The sequence below is a fragment of the Hordeum vulgare genome, chromosome 4H, assembly GCF_904849725.1.
Source record: "Hordeum vulgare subsp. vulgare chromosome 4H, MorexV3_pseudomolecules_assembly, whole genome shotgun sequence".
In the NCBI taxonomy this organism is placed as follows: Eukaryota; Viridiplantae; Streptophyta; class Magnoliopsida; order Poales; family Poaceae; genus Hordeum; species Hordeum vulgare.
In genome coordinates this window covers 600,257,779-600,276,730 of record NC_058521.1, presented here as the reverse complement: position 1 = coordinate 600,276,730, position 18,952 = coordinate 600,257,779, and the positions used below count along the sequence as shown (strand labels likewise).

Genomic DNA, 18,952 nt, shown 5'->3' with positions numbered 1-18,952 from the left:
ACATACAACCGACCTCCTGATATGGGTGGCTCGACCGACCTAGTCTACTTTACTTGGACGCCACGCCGGGCTTCGGTGCTCTCCTCCTTGAATACGATATGACGACACAATCCGGCCTCCGATTAGTATGGCCCATTAAGTCGGCCTCTTCGTAGCAAGCCGGATACGTGAGGACCCCTTAATCCCGGACTCTCTCAAGGGGTCTCTGTGGCGGCTATGGAGAAGCACTCTCTATTGACACGGGAAAAGTATCGGGCAGAGCACCTCAAGGAGGCGATATTAGCTTGGGTCAAAAGTGTTCCAATGTACCATTGTTCTCTCCTAGCGGTTGAGAAGATTGCAGAGAGGCGGTTCACTGACCTCGTAGTGTGCATCCTTGTGGAGGCAAACCCGAATGAGAGGCTGAGGATCTGGCCGGGTATGAGTCCAACCACCATACCCACTGATAGGTCTCCAACGTATCTATAATTTTTGATGCTTTCATGCTATTATCTTGTCAAACTTTGGATGTTTTGTATGCCTTTTATATCTTTTTGGGACTAACTTATTAACTCAGTGCCAAGTGTCAGTTCCTGTTTTTTCCGTGTTTTTACCCTTTTCAGAGAAGGATTTTAAATGGAGTCCAAACGGAAAGAAACTTCCAAAAAGATTTTTTCCGAAACAGAAGATGATTGGGAGACTTGAGAACCAAGGCAGGGGGTCACCAGGGACCCCACAAGCCCCTTAGCCACGGCCAGGGGGCCTGCGCCTTCCAGTCTTTTGGGCTCCCTAGGCCTCCTCTACTCTACTCCCATCTACACTTTTGGGCTCCCTAGGCCTCCTCCCAGGGAGCCACGAAAACACTTTTCCGCCGCCGCAAGCTTCTGTCTCCGCAAGATCCCATCTGGGGCACGTTCTGGTGCCCTGCCGGAGGGGGGATTTGGATACTGAGGGCTTCTTCATCAACACCATGGCCTCTCCGATGATGCATGAGCAGTTCACCATAGCAGTTCACCATAGCTAGTAGCTAGATGGCTTCTTCTCTCTCTTGGATCTTCAATACAAAGTTCTCCATGATCTTCATGGAGATCTATCATATGTAATCTTCTTTGCGGCGTGTTTGTCGAGATCCGATGAATTATGGATTTATGATCAGATTATCTATGAATCTTATTTGAGTTTCTTCTGATCTCTTATATGCATGATTTCATATCCTTGTAATTCTCTTCGAGTTGTGAGTTTTGTTTGGCCAGCTTGATCTATGATTCTTGCAATGGGAGAATTGCTTGGTTTTGGGTTCATACCGTGCAGTGACCTCACCCTGTGGCAGAAGGGGTAGCGAGGCACGCATCGTGTTGTTGCCATCAAGGGTAAAAAGATGGGGTTTTCATCTTTGGTTTGAGTTTATCCCTCTACATCATGTCATCTTGCTTAAGGCGTTACTCTGTTCGTCATGGACTCAATACAATAGATGCATGCTGGATAGCGATCGATGTGTGGAGTAATAGTAGTAGATCCCAAAGTGTCGGTCTACTTGTTTCGGATGTGATGCCTATATGTATGATCATTGCCTTAGATATCGTCATGACTTTGCGCAGTTCTATCAATTGCTTGACAGTAATTTGTTCACCCACCGTAATATTTGCTATTTTGAGAGAAGCCTCTAGTGAACACTATGGCCCCCGGGTCTACTTCACACCATATTTTCAGCCTTACACCTTTACTTCGTAGCACTTTCCGCCTTCAGATTTCACTTTGCGATCAATCTTGAAGGGATTGACAACCCCTTTATAGCGTTGGGTGCAAGCTCTTTTGTGTTTGCGCAGGTACTCTGAACTTGACGAGATTCTCCTACTGGATTGATACCTTGGTTCTCAAACTGAGGGAAATACTTACTGCTCCTGTGCTGCATCACCTTTTCCTCTTCAAGGGAAAAACCAACGCAAGCAAGTCTCCATCAACGTGTCAATTTCTGGCGTTGTTGTTTGAGAAGTAGTAGAAGGATTTTTGGCGCCGTTGCCGGGGGGGATCAAGTCAAGAACTCATCCAAATAAGTGTCGCAAACTCATCTCTTGCATTTACTTTTTTTGCCTCTCGTTTTCCTCTCCCCCACTTCTGAAAAACAAAAATTGACAAGAATATTTGCCTTTTTCGTTTGCCTTTCCTTTGCTTGTGTGCTATGTGCCTTCAATATGCTTGCATCTTTGCTTGCTGAAAATCTAATGATATGGATCCTCATCCACTTGCTAATCTCTTTAAGAGATCCAATTATGTTGAACCAATTGCTAGTGAGTTGAGTGCACTTGACTTTCTCTATGGAGTTTTGTTGAGATGCGTGAATCTGAAAATTGTGATGAAGAAATTTGTGAAGTGATTCACGAGGGCTCCTTGAATGAAAAGCAAGATTGCAATGGTTTCACTATAAACCCTATTAGTGTCAATCATGCTAAAAATATGCAAAACCCTAAGCTTGAGGATGCTAGTTTCGCTTTGTCCACTACTTGTTGCAATGATCGTGATTGGGGCTATGATTTTTCTTATGATCTTGAAAATTTGTTTAAGCCTCATGATGAATATGATATTTGCAACAATATTGAAAGTGGGTTTGGAGAAGTCATGACTTTAGTTGATGATAATCCCACTATTTTTGAAGAGTGTCAACTTTGCATGCATGTGGATCATGAAAAGAATATCCTTTGTGATAGCTATATTGTTGAATTTGATTATGATCGCACATGTAATTGCTATGAGACAGAAAAATATTGTGGTAGAAACTTTCATGTTACCAAATCACCTCTCGTTATGTTGAGATTGCTATTGTCTCTTTCTTCTTCCTTGCATATGGTAACTATTGGTTGTCTTGACAATCTGTTTTCCTATAAAATTCCTATGCATAGGAAGTATGTTAGACTTAGATATGTTTGTCTCATGTTTCATGATGCTCTCTTCGTGTCCGATTGCTATCTTTTATGTGAGCATCATTGAATTATCAATGCCTAGCTAAGGGCGTTAAACAATAGCGCTTGTTGGAGGCAACCCAATGAATTTATCTTTTTCTTTCTGTTTTTTTGCGTTCACACCATCATAATTCTTTTATGATTGTGTCTTTTGTGTTTCTTTTTGTGTTTGAGCCAAGCAAAACCTTTATGACTAGTCTTGGTGATGGTTGTTTGATCCTGCTGGAAAAAGACAGAAACTTTTCGCTCACGAGATTATTTTTCATTTTTATTCAGAAAGAGATTTTGAGTTGATTCTTTTTGCTGCTGGTTTATATGCCTTTTTCCTAGGTATTCGTAATTTTTCAGAATTTTTGAGGTACCAGAAGTATACAAAGTATACAGATTGCTACAGACTGGTCTGTTTTTGACAGATTCTGTTTTTTGTTGAGTTGGTTGCTTGTTTTGATGAAACTATGGATAGTATCGGGGGGTACTAGCCATGGAAAAGTTAGAATACAGTAATCTAACACCAATATAAATAGAAATCAAGATTGCTACAGTACCTAAAGAGATGGTAGTTTGTTTTCTTGTGCTAATGATATCACGAGTTTCTGTTTAAGTTTTGTGTTGTGAAGTTTTCAAGTTTTGGGTGATGTTCTCATGGACAAAGGGATAAAGAGTGGAGACAGCTCAAGCTTGGGGATGCCCGAGGCACCCCAAGCCAAATTCAAGGACACCAAAATCCTAAGCTTGGGGATGCCCCGGGAAGGTATCCCCTCTTTCGTCTTCAATCCATCAGTAATATTACTTGGAGCTATATTTTTATTCACCACATGATATGTGTTTTGCTTGGAGCGTCTTGTATCGTAGGAGTTTTTTCTTTTTGTTGTGTCACAATCATCCTTGTTGCACACCTTTTGAGAGAGACATGCACTCATCGTGAATCACTACAAGAGGACCCCCCCCCCCTTATAGCAACGCATTTTTTCGTATCTAAAAGTTCATATATGCGTTGTTAGTGTCTTTACCAATGATTTGTGATGTGTTGCCTTATCCAATGTTGCTAGAGCATATTACAACGCTTATACTACCATTGGTAAAAGGGTCCGTTGCAAAAAATGCAACACATAAAACAAACTTGTGCAACACTTTTATACGTTGGTGATTAATGTACAGGAAACAAAATCCCTTTATACGTTGGTGATTAATGTACAGGAAACAAAATCCTTTTGCTTGACAACAGAGAGTTTGCAACCCTTCAAGTCTTGGTACATATATAATATAAATAATAATATTTTATATGTATACATTGTCAGCAATTAAATTAATGCTAGACATAATGGTGATAATTATATATTACAAGTGAACTAAACAAGAGAATATATTCGCAGGAGGATGAAGTCATATATTATATAAAATGGTTGCATTACAACAAGTGGATATTACAGGAGAAACATCATCTAAATGTGATGCATAGTCTAAATATTTTCTTGACAACAAAACTAAAACCGAAAGCATCCATGAACAACACTACAGCTTTACTAACACTTAATCAAGGAACATCATCCGTATAACTAAACCTAAATTGGAAGCATCCAACATCATCATCATGAAAGGATCATCATCATCATCATTAGTATACTTGCCACGCACCCATATAATCATCCATTTATCTTTTGGATCTACAAACAGAAAAACAAAATGTACTGTTAGCACACAATGCATTAACATATAAAACAAGAAATCAAATAACTTTTTGTGGTAATGTAATAGTAACTAGAAAACATGTAATGCATTTTGAACATCTCACAACTGATCATTTTATGTCATGAATTCAGAAGAAATACAAGATGGCCAGTACGGGATGATAAAACTAGAAACTCAAAATAAACTATTCCAACGAATATTTAGAAGGGGCCATGTATCTATGTTTCTGTAGAAAGATGCATATCGCCACCTGTATACAGGATGAACCCTTAAAAGGAGGGCATTTACTTTGTTTTGATGATATACAACAAATCAAATAAAATGTTCTATAGATAACACAAATGGGATGACTGGTTTTCATTTTGCATAACACAAAAGAGGTGACGTGACTTTCTATTTGGTCTATATCATTTTTACACTATATAATGCGAGGCAGATAACCTGGATTTCTAGTTCATTTATGTTTGAAGTGTTTCCAAAATAAAAACAAAGATTTAGAGCTTAAAAAAACATAGAACATATACTATACATACCAATATCACAACATGCGTGCATGTGTATATATTGTATGGTAAGCATCGGTAATCCTCTCTTAGCTTAGCCCCATTGCAAGTAATCATATGATCCATGCTCTCCAAAGTTATGTGAGCTCATCATCCATGCATCATGCAAAAATGTGTAAACTGGTAATAAGAAATTGTCCTATAAATCAAACCTGTAGTTCGGTATGTACGTTTTAAATAGTCGGCGCTATAGCCCTACTATAGTCTTTTCAGCAAGGCGCTGCTAAATAATCTCATGTACAAATTGCACGCTATAGCATGCTATAGCTTATTTGGAGGTTCGCTGCTATTTGCCATAGCCCACTATTTAAAACATTGGTATATAAAATTGTATGAAGCTAATACCTACAGACTTGGAGATACGGGATGCATCCAAAGCATGGATAAGAACCTCATTCAGCCATTATACGTCCTCTTTGGGGACTCTCAACCAGGCTCGGGCCCATGGGTGTGCGACATGTGCGCCCTGCACAGGGCCCCCAGTTTTGAGGGCCCCAAATTTTTGAAACAGTAGAAGGCCCAGGTCGGTAGCCAGGTATGTAGCCCACTAAATTGTTCTATCGCCGACTCCCGTATTTCCTCCAGAGGTGCGATCTGGGATAGGAGCACAACTGTCGCCACGCACACGCTCCATCGCCGGCAAGAAGCACGATCCACCGCCGGCGCCGCACAAGCCGCTCCATTGCGGTATAATAAATTATTGAGCCACCCTGCAAGCAACGCCAACAAGCTGGTGCAGTTCGTCAGGTTGTCTCTCCTCTGCGGAGGAGGGCGCTGCTGCTGCCCATGGCATCGTGAAGCTCTACATCTTGACGCATCTTAAGCACATGGAAGCGAACACTATGGGCCACTTGGATCCCCTCCTTCCGGACAGCTCATCCTTGACACTTGTTCAGTCTTGTTGATGTCCATAATTCATTGTATTTTCTGTCAGATATTGATTCTCTAGCGATGCAAATTTTAGTGTATGTGATATCCCAATTTCAGTGTTTTGTTGTCCAATTTTCAGTGCATAGGCTGTCTAAGTTTTAGTTCATATGTTGTCCAAATTTCAGTATTTTTGTTGTACAAAAATTCAGTGTTTGTGTTGTCCAATTTCCAGTGCAAAGTTGTCTAAGGTATAGTTCATATGATGTCCAAATTTCAGCATTTTCTTGTACAAAAATTCAATGTTGGTGTTGTGCAATTTTGGTGCATAGGTTGTCTAAGTTTTGTTTACTTCATATGCAGTCAAATTTTAATGTATTTCTCCTGCTATTTTACTGACATTTATCAAGTCATTTGCTACCATGTATCAATTGTATGAGAGTCGGCTTTAACCTTCTGTTTTATTCTGTTTCCCTAGATACGTACGAGGTGGCCTTGTTGCTTCAAGGTTGAATCTGCAAATATCATAATCAATGCGAACAAAAGGTATCGAGTATTTGTTATTTCTAGTGAAACACAGGCATACATGATTTGAAATTTAAACCTTTCTGTGCTCTACTTTAGGTTACTCTCCCTAATTTTTCGTTTTTGGCTCGGCCACACTAAGATAGGCCCCATTTTAGAGTTGGCACAGGGCCCCTGATTTTGTCGGCCCGACCCTGCTCTTAACTTGATTATTATCTTCATCGCCTCGGCTTTTTTGAGGTAATCTGTAATGACCTGCTCAGTGAGCTTCCTTTTTTTGCTAAAGATATTTCCCTATTATGTGAAAAAGAATAATTATGGCAAAGAGGTTACACAGTTTCAAAATAAATCAGAAGCATACAGCATGAGTCTTTCCTTTAGTATATGTTCGATTGCATGATTATAGAAGTACATGTATGCAAGGTCATATTTTGTGCTTAATGAAAGAAATGGAGACTAGCTTATCTGCTCACAGTGCGTGCCTAGTAACTGCACGTCTGTGTATAATATATATATATATATATATATATATATATAGAACTATAGTAACATACAATTTAGTATCATGGATTCAGTCAGCGAATTGCAAAAACCAGATCTTAATTACAAAACAGTTCTTCCTAAGCAAGTTCTAGCTCCATACACTAAATGCATGGACTTATTAAGAAATCAACACAAATATGTTCTTAATAACAAAAGAACGACATTAAAAAAAACCAAGTAGAAATAAATATGAGGAAAGAGCTTAACTTAGGATCATTTTTTGATCTCGCGTGTAGCTTCAAATAAATACTTTTACGGCGCCACCTTAACCTCGTGATGCATATACCTCCCTGCCTGCAACAATACAATCAAAGAAATTCCATCTGAACTTAGTTGTCTGAAATTAAAGAACGACTCATTGGTTGTATATAGCACCAACAAATCTTAGCCATCCAAGTAATATGTAACTTCAAATGTTTGAAACTAAAGAACGCACATCATCAACATCTCATTATATACCAAGTAGAGGTCTGAAACTAAACAAAGCACATCATCAGTATCTCCCAAAACGGAATTTTAGGTTGTACGTCTCAGATTACAGTAGCACAAAACAACATAAAAATCGTCAAAAGCAAAAACATTATCTCTTCTTGCTCCGTGCTTACCTGTGACTAGTCTACAATTATTCCTCTTCTCGGCAACTTCATCCACAATAGAGGTTGTCCAATCAGATACAAACTGAAGTTTTGGTCGGCCATGGACGTCCTCGTCAGCCAAGATGGCTTACGGCGTCGTTGGGAAAGTGGATATTGAAAGATTGTGGGGAAGGGATCAGACATAGGCTGCCTGGATCGTTTTACATGGTCGACACGTGAATAGTGAAGAACAATTAGGGGGATCAGGAGCACCGGCGGAGGACGAATGTGGCCACAGACGTGGATGATGCATTGGTACCCCGAGGGGCTACAGATGTTGAATTAGGGATGCGGTTGTGTGTTCTTGTCATGGCCGTACCTTGGATTCGTCGTTGGTCGCAGCAGAGCGGTGACGAGGGGCAGCGCACCGGGATGCAGAGTCGCGGGGTGGTGACGAAGGACGGGTCTCCATGACGGAGGATCGCAGACTCGCAGGGAAATGGTGAGGAGAGGCGCGCCTGGATGCAGGTAGGTCGCAACCGCACAAAGGAATGGCAACGACTGACGAGGGCGGCGGCCGGTGTGGGAGGGCTCGAGAGGAATTGGGGAAGCCGGAGAAAGGGGACGACCTAGATTAATCGTGTAAGCCAACTTGGGTTGGGCTAGACAAGAGGCTAGGTTAGTGCCTTGGGCTTTACTAGGCATTGTGTGGTCGGATGCAATGGGTCACGAGCTGCAATACAACGCATATCCAACTACCCTTATATGTGTATCTATTGTAAATTTTGCAACATATAATCAAAACGTTGCACAATATATGTTGCTTTGTAGGGGGTATTCTTGTAGTGAATTTGCTAGAATGCTCATTGTGCTTCACTTATATCTTTTGAGCTAAATAATTTTGCTCTATGTGCTTCACATAGATCTTTTAGAGCACGGCAGTGCGTGACTTGGTAGTTGGTTTTTGCTATGAAAGTAGTCCCAAAGGTGATAGGTACCCAAAGAGGATACAAAAACTTCCATCTTCATGTACATTGAGTAAAAAGAAAAGTTTGATTCCTCTCAATTAGTTTTGAGACATGGATTTGGTAATATTAAAGAGTTATGTTAGTAGGGTGTTGTGAATCTAGAAATACTTGTGTTGAAGTTAGTGATTCTCGTAACATGCACGTATGGTGAACCACTATGTTAGGAAGTCGGAGCATAATTGATCTATTGATTGTCATCATTTGTGTTGAGGTCAGGATCGCGCGATGGTTAACACGTATATATTCCCTAAAATCCCAGAAAAAATCAGGGGAGCCATGAAAACACATTTCTGCCGCCGCAAGCTTCTGTCTCCGCAAGATCCCATCTGGGGCACGTTCTGGTGCCCTGCGGGAGGGGGGATTCGGATATGGAGGGCTTCTTCATCAACACCATGACCTCTTCGATGATGCGTGAGTAGTTCACCATAGACCTACGGGTCCATAGCTAGTAGCTAGATGGCTTCTTTTCTCTCTTGGATCTTCAATACAAAGTTCTCCATGATCTTCATGAAGATCTATCAGATGTAATCTTCTTTGCGGTGTGTTTGTCGAGATCCGATGAATTGTGGATTTATGATTAGATTATCTATGAATCTTATTTGAGTTTCTTCTGATATCTTATATGCATGATTTCATATCCTTGTAATTCTCTTCGAGTTGTGGCTTTTGTTTGGCCAGCTCGATCTATGATTCTTGCAATTGGAGAAGTGCTTGGTTTTGGGTTCATACCGTGCGGTGACCTCACCCAGTGGCAGAAGGGGTAGCGAGACACGCATCGTGTTGTTGCCATCAAGGATAAAAAGATGGAGTTTTCATCATTGGTTTGAGTTTATCCATCTACATCATGTCATCTTGCTTAAGGCGTTACTCTGCTCGTCATGAACTCAATACACTAGATGCATGCTGGATAGCGGTCGATGTGTGGAGTAATAGTAGTAGATGTAGAAAGTATCGGTTTACTTGTTCCGGCGTGATGCCTATATGTATGATCATTGCCTTAGATATCGTCATGACTTTGCGCGGTTCTATCAATTGCTCGACAGTAATTTGTTCACCCACCGTAATATTTGCTATTTTGATAGAAGCCTCTAGTGAACACTATGGCCCCTGGGTCTACTTCACACCATATTTTCAGCCTTACACTTTTACTTCGTTGCACTTTCCGCCTTCAGATCTCACTTTGTAATCAATCTTGAAGGGATTGACAACCCCTTTATAGCGTTGGGTGCAAACTCTTTTGTGTTTGCGCAGGTACTCTGGACTTGACGAGATTCTCCTACTAGATTGATACCTTGGTTCTCAAACTAAGGGAAATACTTACTACTCCTGTGCTGCATCACCCTTTCCTCTTCAAGGAAAAAACCAACGCAAGCAAGTCTCCGTCAACGTGTCAATTTCTGGCGTTGTAGTTTGAGAAGTAGCACCCACCTCCGCTGAGGTTGTGCAATGGGCTCTTCGAGAGGCAAAATCTCCAATTCTTGAGCAAGAGGCCCGTTGGTCCCCGTTCGTTCCATCAAGTACTAATTCATATAGTATGTGCAGCTTCTATAACGGTCTACGTGTTGAACATCTGCCGACACTCATTTCACAAATATATATTCTTATTAATTATTGTAATGCACTTGTTATTCTTTATAACTACTACTTTTAAAATTTCATTAATCTAAAATCATTGTAATGTAGTCCGTGTATGTGGATCAAGGTTCAAACCAGAATTTATATATCAAATGCAATATGATGATATGATCCAGGTGCAATATGTTGTAATTCAATCATCTCGGTTTGCAGCAATAGCATTAGCGAGCAATAGAAAATAGGCGCCACAGGAACACACAAATCATGTGACGGGCAACACCAAGTGTTGTGGCGGGCATGACGTGAGAGCCTTGCGACTCATTGTTGGGCTTTTCCCACCCTTCACTTTTAGGCATTTCTGCAGTAGTGTTGGAGTTTAGTAAATGATGTACCGTTGTATAATTTAAGAGGTAACATACATTTTAGCGGCCGGATTAGGGTTATGTGACTGTAGAAGCTCTCACCACCAAAAATGCATAGGATCACTCAGCTGACACACCTCGCTATATTCAAAATAATTTATTAGTTCGAGTAAAATAAATGAAGTCCTGAAATTTTTATGGAGCTGAACATGATCGATTTTTACCATCATATAAAAAATTAAACAGGGAAGTGTCGCGGCACTCACAAAAAAAGAATTCAAGATACAGTACTTGTAAGAAAAAGCTAGATACGGTACTTTGAAGTATTGCACTCGTACAAAAACATACAAGCATAAGTTTTTTTTTTTGCTTTAAAGTCCACGGGAATCATTCTTTGGCCAAACTTTTTTTATTCTAGAAAGTTCTGATTTTTTTGCACTTCTATTCGATCACTAAATTACTTCTGAATAGGGGTGGAGCATGGAGTTTTGAACTTTTGAATAGAAGTGATTCAAAATCAAGTGACTCCAAAAGTCCATCAGCATGGTGTTTCTTCATGCGCTTAACACCAATATGACCTAAGCGGGAGTGCCACAAGAAAGTGCGGCTATCATTGTTAACTCTACATCTTTTGGTCTCAATTTTATGGATATGAGTGTCATCACAATCGAGATTCAATATGAACAAACCACTCACATTGGATGCATGACCATAAAAGATATTACTCATATAAATAGAACAACCATTATTTCTGACTTAAATGACTAACCATCTCGCAATAAACAAGATCCAAATATAATGTTCATGCTCAACGCAGGAACTAAATAACAATTATTTAAGTTCATCACTAATCTCGATGGTAACTAAAGTGAGACCGTGCCGACGGTGATTGCATCAACCTTGGAAACATTTCCCACGCGCATCGTCACTTCATCCTTCGCCAACCTTCGTTTATTCTGCAGTTTTTGTTTCGAGTTGCAAATGTGAGCAACAGAACCGGTATCAAATACTATGAGAGCTGGTGAGGTACACATCAATAACATGTATATCATATATACCTTGTTTGGCGTTGACCGCCTTCTTATCGGCCAGATACTTGGATCAGTTGCGCTTCGAGTGACCAGTCCCCTTGCAATAATAGCACTCAGTTTTCGGCTTAGGTCCAGCCTTGGGTTTCTTCATCGGAGGGGAAATAGCCTTGCCACTCTTCTTGGAGTTACCCTTCTTATCTTTGCCATTTTTCTTGAAACTAGTGGTCTTATTGACCATCAACACTTGATATTCTTTCAGGATTTCTGACTCAGCGACTTTCAGCATCACAAATAACTCGCTGGGTGACTTATTCATCCCTTGCATGTTATAGTTCAACATGAAGCTCTTATAGCTAGGTGGCAGTGACTGAAGAATTCTATCAGTGATAGCTTCTTGCGGGAGTTCAATCCCCAGCTCAGCTAGACGGTTAGAGTACCCAGACATTTTGAGCACGTGTTCACTAACACATGAATTCTCCTCCATTTTGCAAGCATAGAACTTATCGGTGGTCTCATACCTCTCGATCCGGGCATTCTTCTCAAAGATAAACTTCAACTCCTGAAACATCCCATATGCTCCATAACGTTCAAAACGTCTTTGATGTCCCGGTTCTAATCCATGCAAAACTGCACATTGAACTAGTGAGTAGTCATCCTTACGCGCTTGCCAAGCGTTCAAAACATCTTGGGTTGCCGTAGCGGGTGGTGCATTACCTAGCGCAGCATCAAGCACATATTGCTTTTGGCCAGCTTGGGGATAAGCCTCAGATTTCGAGCCCAGTCAACAAAGTTACTTCCATCATCTTTCAGCTTAGCTTTTTCTAGGAACGTATTAAAATTTAGGGTTGCTAGTGCATCAGCCATTGATCTACAACATAAAATTTTGCAAAGATTACTTAGACTATGTTCAATACAATTGAGTTTATCTAATCATATTACTAATAAACTCTCACTCAAATAGACATCCCTCTAGTCATTCGAGTGTCGCATGATCTAAGTTCACTAACTCAAGTTCAATCATCACGTGGGTTGAGTATAGTTTCAGTGGTGAACATATCCATGTTGATCATATCAACTATATGATTCATGCTCGACCTTTTGGTCTCTTGTGTTCCGAGGCCATGTCCGTACATGCTAGGCTCGTCAAGTTTAACCCGAATGTTCCGCGTGTGCAACTGTTTTGCACCCGTTGTATGTGAATGTTGAGTCTATCACACCCGATCAACACGTGGTGTCTCGAAACGATGAACTGTCGCAATGGTGCACAGTCGGGGAGGACACAATTTTATCTTGAAATTTTAGTGAGGGATCACCTTATAATGCTACCATCGTTCTAAGCAAAAGAAGGTGCATAAAAGGATTAACATCACATGCAAATCATAAGTGACATGATATGGCCATGAACATGTGCTTGTTGATCTCCATCACCAAAGCACCGACGTGATCTCCATCGTCACCGACGCCACACCATGATCTCCATCATTGTGCTGCCATCAAGGTTGTCATGCTATCTATGATGTTACTACTAAAGCTACTGCCTAGCGATATAGCAAGAGCATCTGCAAGCGCAAAATAAATTCAAAGACAACCCTATGGCTCCTGCCGGTTGCCGTCGATGACCTGCAAGTCGATATTGAACTATTACAAACATGATCATCTCATACATCCAATATATCATATCATGTCTTTGGCCATATCACATCACAAGCATACCCTGCAAAAACAAGTTAGACATCCTCTAATTTGTTGTTGCATGTTTTAAGTGGCTGCTATGGGTATCTAGTATGATCGCATCTTACTTACGCAAAGCCACCACGGTGATATGCACATTGCTATTTAACCTTATCCAAAGAACGCCTCGGTCAAATCTGATTCAACTAAAGTTGAAGAAATAGACACCCACGAGTCATCTTTATGCAACAAGTTGCATGTCAGTCGATGAAACCGGTCTTCCGTAAGCGTACAAGTAAACTTGGTCCGGTCCACTTCGATCCAACAATACCGCTGAATCAAGAAAAGAGTAAGGAGGGCAGCAAATTGAACATCAACGCCCACGAACTCTTTTGTGTTCTACTCGACATATCATCTACGCATGATCCTAGATCATGATGCCAGTCTTGGGGAACGTTGCATGGGAAACAAAAAATTTCCTACGCACACAAAGACCTATCATGGCGATGATCATCTACGAGAGGGAGATCGGATCCACATACCCTTGTAGATCACTAAGCGGGAAGCGTTAATAAATGTGGTTGATGTAGTGGAACGTCTTCGCGATCCAAATCACCATCGTCCCACGATCCGTTCCGATCTAGCATCAAACGGACGGCAGCTCCGCGTTCAGCACACATACAGCTCAATGACGATCTCCCCCTTCTTGATCCAGCAAGAGTGACGAAGAGGTAGCTGAATTCTCCGGCAACATGACGGCGTGGCGGTGATAATGGTGTAGCTACTCGGGCATGGCTTGGCCGTGCCGTGCCGATCTAACTATGAGGTGTCGCGAAGTAGTGGAGGGAGAGAGGGCTGCACAAAGGCTTGAGGTGCAAAACCCTAAAACCCTCCACTATATATAGGAGGAACCAAGGGGTGGGTGGCTTGCCTCCTACTCCAAGGAGGAGCCTTCGGCCGAGGCAAGGAGGGAGGAGTCCTCCTCCAATTCGGTTTGGTGGAGGACTCCTTCCTATCTTGTCCACCTCCTGCTTTTTTTCCTTTTCCTTCTCTATTATTGCTTTGGCCAAAACTAGTACAAATGCCCGTGCGTTGCACCGGGCTAGAAATAAATGCAAAACCTACTTGTTTTGCCATTATGCGGCATTAATTTTAATAAATGTTAATTATAATGTTAAATGTAAGACATTTATTTTTGGACGGAAGGAGTTTCTTTTAAAGTTTTAATTTCTGTAGGATGAGTTACAATGCCCGTGCGTTGCACCGGGCTAGAAAAAAATGCAAAATCTACTTGTTTTGCTATTATGCGGCATCAATTTTAATAAATGTTAATTATGATGTTAAATGTAAGGCATCTATTTTTGGACGGAAGGAGTTTATTTAAAAGTTTTAATTTCTGTGGGATGAGTTACAACAGTAACAACAATGAGGGCAGTTCACCCATTTGCGTGTGGCACCAATACGGCAGTAAACACAATAGCAAAGGAAAACATGACCCTATGAGAAACTATATTCCATAAGTGGGTATGTTAAGCTACAAGCTTTGAGGATAAGAATATACTGCTTTCTTTCCACCTCCGATGAATCATAATGGTGCATCCTCTAAAAACCAGCAACACTCCATGAAAAATCCGACGTCAAGCTGGCCATCTAGAAATGATGCGCCTTCAAATCTTGTGATCCATATGGGAATCGAACCATTTGAAGATCTCTTCATTCTCCAGGCTGGTAAATTCATGGTATGCATATGCAATATTCAACTCCTCCGTCACATGCCTCTCCAGCCGGAATCCCTCCTTGTCGCCGGGAATATGATGGGAAGGTGACCTAAAATTAGCACAAAGTTCATTCCAAGCACTGTTTCCTGAAAATATATATGCTAGCACATACCAAAACATGAAAGGGGTTCCCACTGGAACATCAACAGGATAACATCTATGTCAAGCTATAAGCATTGGGTGAATTGTATCATCATATGCAGATTGGAGGTAGCGACCACAATATGACCACAACCAAATGTTTTTATATAACCCAAAACCATGCACAAGTCGCACGTAAAAAAAATAGATAGAGATATTCAATCATTTTTCACTTTATTGTTATTTCACGCCAATCATCAAGCTGCAGCAAATGACAAAGTACCATTTTTCTTGACACAGGTCGTCAAGTTACTATCTTTATTACTGCAACTGCAAGAAACTAAGTCTTAATTTTACTGAATTATCAACATGATCACTTTTCAGTTCACATTTTAACCAATTAACAGATAAGTTATGAGCTCAAAATGGCAATGCAAACCAGTTCGGCGAGTCAAAATACATAGACAAAGGTAAAAGGACATTATATCTGTGCAATCATACTGTTCATTTCTATCGCAATCAAGATACTCATCTTAAAATATAGATAAATATAAGGCAGAAAGGATGTGAACAGATGGAGTTGAGCATTTATCCTGTGAGAGGTAGAAAGCCGACATAAAAATGTAAGGTAAAGAGACCATCCTCTACATCTATGATGTTCCTTCAAAAGACTTTTGTAATTATTTCAATTTTAGCATATTGTCTTGTGATGTCTGGCCGACACATAGAAATCACGCAAATGTAACTACAACGTACAATGTGGCAAGTGGGGAAATAAGAATGTTGGTTTTACCAAATAGATTGTCAGTTTTGAAGAGAGTTCATCTTAACATAAGTAAAATTCAGCATTTATGATCACGTTAGATGGAGGCAGATCCTATGTGACTCAGTGGCTGCAATGTGATGAATACCAGTTTTAATAGAAACATTTTACAAGGAAGCGGTTTATAATTGATGGGCTCTGAATAGAGTAGCTCCACTTATTCAAGAACATTAGTTTTCTGGATGTCATATAACAAGTTGATTGTCAAGTAGCAATGAATGGGAATTTTTGGCTTCATCGGAAATATCAGGTCAATAGTTCGTAATATACTAAGAGATATACTGATATTTACCATGGTAGGCATGTCGAATCATTAAAGCAAAACGGGCAAAGTAGCACAACAAACCCAAAATCGCATATCTTGAGCCGCGGAGCTAGGCTGCCATCCAAGAGAACATTCTCCAGCTTCAAATCCCTATGGCATATTTGCTGGCAAGCAGTAAAGTGATTGCAACATTTAGCTTATTTTCAGGTCCCACTCACATTTATTTGAAAAATCAGCGCTGGGATCTTCTACTCAAAGAAAGATGTGAACTGTAACTTGCTTGATGTCCAACTAGTATGAGAGTAATTTATTGCTTCTCCATACCATGTGATGGCAGTAGCTTACGCCGCAGATCAACTGCTGGAAGAAATATGTGGTCTGCAGCAATCAGAGGGGGGAGAACGCTCAACATCAAATTTCACTCTGGATTTCGAAATTGTGCTGGGGAAAGAAGATAGAAAGAAGGGTTGTAAATCGTGACCTCCTCCTCGCTGAACTGCCCACGATCAACGATTCGATCAAAGAGCTCGCCGCCGGCCGCGTACTCCATCACAATTGCAAGATGTGTCGGTGTGAGGATCACCTGTCGAATTTTTCAAGCACTTGCGATTGTCAGTTTGAGATAGGAAAGGAAACACCTTGGTGACGAAGTAGTGGAGAAGAATCGAAATTTTTGCCCTGGCAGTTATTCACGCCGCCGTCCAAACTCTAGTGAAAAAATGTTTCCGTCCAGTAACAGCGCAGCAGATTAAACACAAAGGGACAAGGCAGATACAGTAGTAAACAGTTTACAGCTCGCTGCTCCCTTTCGAGAAGTCTGAAGGGAAGACCGGAAGACGCACCTCTATGAACTGGATGATGTTGGGGTGCCGAAGGGAGGGAAGACCGGAAGACGCACCTCTATGAACTGGATGATGTTGGGGTGCAGAAGGGAGCAGTGGTTGAAGATCAGGACGGATTGGAACGCGGGCCCAAACCGAACCCCGGATCGGAGCAACCACGAATCGATTAATTGTTGAGGAGAACGAGGAGGCCGACCCGGTGGCCGCGCTCGATGAGCTTGACGGCGACGAGCCCATCGTTCTCGCGGTTGCGCATCAGCCGGGCCACCCCGAAGTTTCCCGACCCGATGTCCCGCACCTCCTCGTACTTGTCCATCCCGGCGCGGGCGCCCTCATTCAGGGCCGCAGCCGTCTCCGTCGCCGTGGCAGTCGTCATCGCCGGTCGCCGACGTGGTGGCAAGCGGGACTATGGCCGGGTCCTAGGAGGAGCCGCTCGGTGGAGAGGAGGGGCAGTGGGGCAGAGGAGGCCGGGGGAGGCGCGGGGCGGCCCTGGTGGCGGTGGGGCGGATCCGATCCGGGGGCGAGGAGGGGCAGTGGGGCGGAGGAGGCGCGGGGGTGGCTGGCTCGGGGCGGCCCTCGCGGCGGTGGGGCGGATCCGATCTGGGGGCGAGGGGCTTTCTTGCAAATCTAAAACATGTTTTCACTTAATCAGGGACTGCGGGTTGAATACTCGGAAACGGAGGGACTTTTTCGCAAAAAAGCCACGTTAGATTAGTTAGCATATTATACATGAAGAATAGTGTGGAGGAAGCCCCATGAGTAAAAATAGGAATTAATTAATTTGCACTTTATATGGCCATCTTAGATCTCTTCTTAGTGGCTAGGTTCATGCTTTGATGTGCTGTGTCGCATAAGTTTGTTTCCAATAAGTATTCAGCTACTGTACATTCCACAGGTTTAGGTTGGATTGTTGATTAATTCGACTATGTAGCAAGACGTTTAGGGGTGCTCTGTACAATGATTTATTGTTAGCGTTTAGTATTTAGTGCATTTTGTTGCAATCTTTTCACCAGTTTCAGTCACTCTGGAATAAAATCATGTGTCTTACCTCATGTTTTGTGGGTGGGTGACTATTTCATCTTGATTTCTATGTATTGGTTACTGCTAGGTGTTCTAGGCACCCATATTCTACAGTAGATCTCTAGTATTGTCATCTTTTTGTCAATTTACATGAGTATGTGTCGATTTACTCTCCCCAGGAGAAGAATTGTGTATTCAAATTTGACTTCTTCCTAAAATTTGGACGGCTCGGAGCCAAATACTCACATTACGAATCTGATGCTATAATACACGTTTTTTCGTCAGAGATAATGGGCTATGTGAAGTTAAAGTGTGTTATCCAAATTATGTAATTCGTGACTGGAAAAGCTTAATTATAATGCAGAGTAATTGATGATGTAGATGTTTCAAGTTTCATGGGTTAATATTCAGTTGTATGTGCTGACGCATCTTGACTTATAGGTATTAGTTACTGCTAGGTGTTCTAGGCAGGCATATTTTATATTCAGACGATCTGGAGAGAACGTATATTTCATTTTCTAACAAAAACAAGAGTTCCATCCTTAACGAAACCACTTTCTAGGATCCATTCTTGTGGTACTAAAACAAGAGTTTCCATCCTTAACAAAATACGATGCTGAAAAATCATTTTAGGGTGTCCCCTAAAACATTTTTGCAGGAAAACGAAGGCTCCGACAGAATAGAACCCGTAAATTGGTAACACAAATTTCAAATTTTCTTCGTACTAAAAGTACTTCATCACACGACCACATAGCAAATACACAGTTTGCTATTAATT

The 18,952-nt window shown here is 41.5% G+C and overlaps 1 protein-coding gene across 1 annotated transcript; it reads right to left on the bottom strand.

The window, feature by feature from the left end:
* Nucleotides 1-16,110: 16,110 nt before the first annotated feature.
* On the bottom strand, nt 16,111-17,470 carry LOC123450895 (serine/threonine-protein kinase SAPK4-like). Its single transcript, XM_045127939.1, has 6 exons — nt 17,328-17,470; nt 17,211-17,262; nt 16,794-16,895; nt 16,637-16,690; nt 16,394-16,476; nt 16,111-16,117 (listed from the first exon to the last, which is right to left on the bottom strand). Exons 1-6 carry the CDS (start codon nt 17,468-17,470, stop codon nt 16,111-16,113), a joined length of 441 nt encoding a protein of 146 aa, XP_044983874.1.
* Between the last annotated feature and the right edge of the window lie 1,482 nt (nt 17,471-18,952).

Bases quoted from the DNA above. Each gene is read 5' to 3' on its own strand.
- LOC123450895 (XM_045127939.1), bottom strand. From the start codon at position 17,470: ATGGACAAGTACGAGGAGGTGCGGGACATCGGGTCGGGAAACTTCGGG. The intron at 16,896-17,210 runs GTGCGTCTTCCG...AAAATTCGACAG, and splicing joins ACATCATCCAGTTCATAGAG to GTGATCCTCACACCGACACA. The intron at 16,477-16,636 runs GTATGGAGAAGC...ACTGCTTGCCAG, and splicing joins TAAGCTACTGCCATCACATG to CAAATATGCCATAGGGATTT.